Below are 5,759 nucleotides of genomic sequence, written 5' to 3' on the forward strand. Positions count from 1 at the left end.
GGTTTAGGAATTGGAATTCAGCTTGTCACTTACCTGATAGCTCTTTTTTTTTTTTTTTTATAAACTTATTAATGGTTTAAAGTCCTATTGGACGCTGTTCTCTAGGATGAACCATCTGGTGATACTTCCGTGGATCTTGACAGTCTTGGTGATGCAGAGTTAGATGCACAGTTGGATTCTTTGAGAAATAAACTTACTCAGGTATAGGATATAGGATGTTTTAAGTGTATAATTAACTTATATAATTTTTTGTATCATTTAGTAATTTTCTGTGGCATGTGTACTTTATCTACTCAGGCAGGTAAAGAGTCTGCTGACCTCAACAGAGAACTTCGAGCACTGGAAAGGCAGTCTCGCATGAGCAATCACTCTGTGGCAACTCTTAATGAAGCATTGCAGTTTTATAATGAACAGAATGTGCAAGAGAAGTTTGAAGGTAAATGCTTTTTCATCAATTGTTTCATCAAATGCACTTAGATTAGAGATTTTATTTGGTCAGCTGTTCAATTGAATGCATCTTTGCTATTTATTTATTGCAATCCATCATGGAGCTGTAACTATGGAGTTGTATTTATGTGTTAGGTTTTATTTTGGTCAAACCTTTTGTCTTATAGTTTTAGTGCATCAACAATTCACTACTGTTCTCATCTCTTCCACTGGAGGGCTGTACTAATTTAAGGTTCACAAGATATGGACAGCTAGTTCAGTTTGCAACTTGCTATTTAATGTCTTATGGGGAAGTGTTTGAATTTATAGTATGACATACATACTATAGAACCAGCATAGAAAGTTTTCAATTTTGTTCTCCCTGTATTGAAAGCTTTGAGGCAAACACTGATACATCAGCTTTTATAATTCCCATCTGTTTATATATATATATATTGCTTACGGATCAAATGCGAACCATTCCTTAGGTAAAAATAGGGTTTAATCTCATCCATTGATCCAGTCCAGATCAAGGGTCTAGAATGAAGACAATTAAAAAAAACACGGTGGCACTATGGTAATTTTGTATAAGTGAGATAATTTTTTTTTGTCTTTCGGTGCTTTTTTTCCTTCTTCCAGTGCACATTTTTCCTTCTTCGGCTATGTTTGGCAAACCTAGCTGAAACGGTAGCTGAAAGCTGAAAAGTAGCTGAAAGTTGAAAAGCTATAAGCTCGAAGCTGAAATCTGAAGAGCGGTTAAGCTAGCTGTTATGCTTAAAAGTGTTTGGTAAAATTAGCTTTTTGATAAGTTGATAAATGTAAAAAGACAAAAAAGGACATCTTCATAAAAGTTAAATAGTTTTAAATTTAAATAGGTTTGTTTACATATTAAAATATAAAATAATGAAATCAATATAATTTAATAAAATATAAAGTAAGAACATATATTTGAAAATATATAAAGTAAAACAAGATGTTTATAATTCATAAAATTAGTTCATACAAAAATTATTGTTCAAACACAAATATCAAATTAAAATTACAATGAAACATATTGAAGAAAAATGCCAAAAGAATTTTAATTGGGAGGGATAAATGATGTCATTTATATAAAATAATAAGGATAAAGATGAAAAAAAGTTAAGAAGCTCCTAGCTTATTTTTGAAAAGCTACCTAAAGTAGCGTTTCAAAATAAGCTCTTGTTTTAAGCTACTAGCTTATTTTGAGAACATTACCAAACAAAGCTATAGCTTATTAGTAGCTTAAAATAAGTTATAAGCTCCTAAATAAGCTCTGCCAAACACAGCCTTCGAGTGCATATTGTTGTCTCTTCTAGAGCACACAGTTTCTCCCTTTGAGTGCATATTGTTGTGCCTTATAGTGCGCATTGTTGTGCCTTCCAGTGCACAATTTTAGACTAATATAGTAAGAAATTAGTAGTTTATGATTGTTTTGAATCACTAATTACTAATTTGATTTGAATCTTGTATTGCTTGTTTATTATTTGTATAACTTGTGTGTGAAGATCCTGTATTGAATTTAGTCTTTTCAATAATTGCTTTACATCTTTGTGCCTTCCGGTGAACATTTTTGAAGATCGTTGGTCTCGATTTTTTTTTTTAAAGAGCAATTGATTTTGAATGAATCAATGACTGAGATTTATTCGCATCTTTCACCTAGGAGCTCCTTCGCACCTGATCCTAAGCCTCTCTCTCTCTCTATATATATATATATATATATTGTTTCTTCTAGGATGATGCCATATTTATGTGGATCCTGGCTATCTTTCTGTTTCCTCAGGTTAAATGCCATATTTATGTGGATCCTGGTTGTCTTTCTGTTTCTTCAGGTTAAATTGATGAGTATGTTAAAATCATTTCACTTTATTAGGTTGCTCATCTAGTACAGGTTTCTCCAGTGTAATTCTTTATATGAATTTTAGCTAATTTGCAATGTTTTAGGATCCATTGAAGGGAAAACTATTTGAATATTTGCAAATATATCTGAGTTCTTTAACAGTTTTTGAGCCCAATTAATATTTTAACTATAAATCTTGAATGTGTGTTCTTCTAGAGCTGGTAAAAATTGCATCAGAGTTTCGGTCAAGTTTGGAGAATCACAAAAATAGAACGTTTACAGAGGTTGAGCATTTGAGAGCAGAGAAGATTCGCAAACTGGATGGGGATACGCTTAGGCTGAATTATCATGGTGGCCATGACCATTCTGGCAAGTTTATCTTCACTCATTGGCTCTGATATATGCAATGTTTACTTTAACATTTGTATTAAAGTTTGCATTTGCTTTGTAGGTCTGCTCAATGCAAAACTTGATGACCTTCACCAATTTCTGGACAGCATAATGACCAAATGATCTTTAGCAAGTCTTTATTGGGACCAACTGTACAGGATTACAGTGATGCTATTATAACATGTAAGCAATGTTTATCTGTTCTTCTATGTGTGACCTTTAGAATGATTACAGTCATGGAGTGATTTGTTTTGGTTTCCCTGCAATGATACACTGTTCTAGGGGTTATCTCTGGATTTAAGGGTTTCACATCTAATCCTGAGTTATCTAGCTGTTGTTGCTTTAAGTTATCTTTTATTCAAACCTTAATCTTGATGTGGGTGCCCGGCATAGCATTTGTGTTGCCTTATCTCTGCAGCTATAAACCTATAATACATGCAAGGAGCTAACATTTATAGGAAGATGAAGGTCAAGGCTGTTGAGTTTAAACATTTGTGTGCATATATGTAATTGAAAGATGAACATGAATTAATTGGAGGCTTTTGTTTTGGTCTAATCAAGAGTGGACATTTATGATTTGAGTCACACAACACTAATACTCAGTATATGTTTGGTTGGTCAAATAAATTAGGAATGAAATAAAGAAAAATATTACTGTATATCATCTATATGTATTCCCATTTTCTATTTTCAACTTTTACTCCTAATGTCTGATTTCTATTGCAACATAACATAACAAATGTGTATAATTGCACAATATAATGGTAACCTAAAAGAGTACTAGTCTGAGTATACACGCTCGGAAATACTACATGCAATTAAATGTAAATACTAAGCTAGTAAATATGCACAAGAGATATTAATGCAAGAATTGAGTTATTTTGCGAGAGATTTATATTCACACATTGTCTGTCTCTCTTAGTTTGGTGCATACTATTTCACATTCCGTTTGTGCATTGATAATTTGATATTCAATTTGATCCAAGTATGATGTCCAGATTTGATTGTTTGGATTATTAAGGAAACTAGTATTTTACTCGTGTGGTGCGCGGTATGGAAAATTGAAGTATAAATGTTATGATTTTAGATTAAACGTTATTTTGACTATAAAAATAACTAATCAAAATTACAAATTATTAAAAATTTCTTTGTAAATTATTAAAAAACTAATCAAAATTACAAACTATTAAAAAGTTAGTACATCTTTTATATATATATATATATATATATATATATATATATATATATAAGCATCTGTGTTAGGTGAGAATGTGAGATAGCTAGCCTAGAGATTTAAAGTTGTCCCACACCTAAAGCCAATGATCGAACTCTTAAATCTTTTCACTCAACCGCACCTCATGTTAACTAGGGATATAATCTAATCATAGTGAACATGAATACGGCAAATTATGCTGTGGACCCAGGTCCACCTTGCAAGGTGGACCTGGGTCCAAAACTACGTCGTTTTTGTCTCTCTTTTTTTTTTTTTTAATTAGTAAACATATTGCTGAATATAGAATTGTCCAAAAATGTGTGAATGTAGAGGTTTCAAAGTGTGAATGTAGAGTATAGAAATCGTAAATGTAGATTTATGATTGTGTGAATGTAGAGTTGCCCAGAAATGTGTGAATGTGGAGGTTTCAAATTGTGAATATGGAGTATAGAAATCGTGAATGTAGAGTTATGCATGTGTGAATCTGTGATAGAGTTAAGAAGTTCTAGCAACTTGTAGTCCTGTAATGTGTGAATGTGGAGTATAGGACCTATGAATATAGAGTTTTGAATGTGTGAATGTGGAGTATAGGACATATGAATATAGAGTTTTGAATGTGTGAATGTGGAGTTTACAAATTGTGAATGTAGAGTATAGTGTATGTGAATGTAGATTCAGGTCCACCTTGCAAGGTGGACCTGGGTCCACGGCATAACAACCCCATGAATACTTAAAGTTCAAAACTTGATTCAATTTGAAAAATCAAATCTCAACCTTGACTTGAATATGGTCAATAAAGTTTTTTTTTTCTTTCTATTTTTTTTTTACAAAAATAATATAAATATTTTACATTTGAACATGATAATAAAACTCAATATTACCCCCCCAAAAAAAAACTCAATATTAAATCTTAATTATAATCCCTTCATAGCGTATAAATATATTAGCTAAATTTGTAATACATACATACATTAAAGGTACATCTTAATACTTAGCTAAATTCAGTCTTTGGGTAAAGAAAGAACCTGATATTCAAATACCAGACCATATACTCAATTCACTGTTCAGGGGTACATATTTCTCTCATCTTATGTGTACTACATTAAGTCAAACAACTTCCATGAATCTAATCTTTGTCATAACAGAAGCATTGAAGTCTCAAGTATATAACAAAGGTCAAACTCCTGTTGTGTGCTCATCAGCTACAGTATCAAAATTTTAATTTACTACAAAAGCTTTTCTGGGATAAAGACTCAAGAAAAATGATGCTATACCAATGACATAACACAAAGCATGTTCCTTGAATGAGAAAAGCTTGAAGTGCATGGAGAGTGGCAAGTAAGTAAGGAGAAGTTGGGCAATGACACAAGCTTGGCTGTGGAGAGATCTCTGCGTTTTGATAAGAATAATGTCTCGGTTTCTTGGCTTCATGAATTTGAAGCTTCTGCGGTTGCAAAGACTAAAAGGTCTCAAACTTTCAATCAGGCTACTGCAGCTTACCATGAGCCTTTTTGTTTGCATATTTATATATCTAAGGGTTCTGCACGTGCCAGCATTATCCATCGGGCAACTAGCAAGGTTGTTGCTGTGGCACATTCTATTTCGAAGGACATGAAATTTGAGTTGAGTTCAACCAAGAATAGAGCTGCTTGTGCTGCTGTTGGGGAAGTGCTAGCTCAAAGAGCCTTGGCTGATGATATTCATAATGTGGTTTATATACCAAGGAAAGGGAAAGATTGGAGGGGAATTGCAGATTGTATTTCAGGCTATTATTGACGGTGGTATTGATGTTAAGGTGAAGTTAAAGCAGAGAAAAACCAGCATCCTCCCACCAAAACCATAGGACTCATTATTGAAATTGTCTATTAACAG

The 5,759-nt window shown here is 32.8% G+C and overlaps 1 protein-coding gene across 1 annotated transcript; it reads left to right on the forward strand.

The window, feature by feature from the left end:
- The first annotated feature begins 5,007 nt into the window (after positions 1 to 5,007).
- Positions 5,008 to 5,730, forward strand: LOC115995894 (50S ribosomal protein L18-like). The gene is given in 3 exon segments (XM_031235040.1): positions 5,008 to 5,094; positions 5,202 to 5,617; positions 5,619 to 5,730. Coding segments are annotated over 3 exon segments (615 nt in total).
- Positions 5,731 to 5,759: the final 29 nt, after the last annotated feature.

This window comes from Ipomoea triloba, chromosome 11, assembly GCF_003576645.1.
Source record: "Ipomoea triloba cultivar NCNSP0323 chromosome 11, ASM357664v1".
Classification (NCBI taxonomy): Eukaryota; Viridiplantae; Streptophyta; class Magnoliopsida; order Solanales; family Convolvulaceae; genus Ipomoea; species Ipomoea triloba.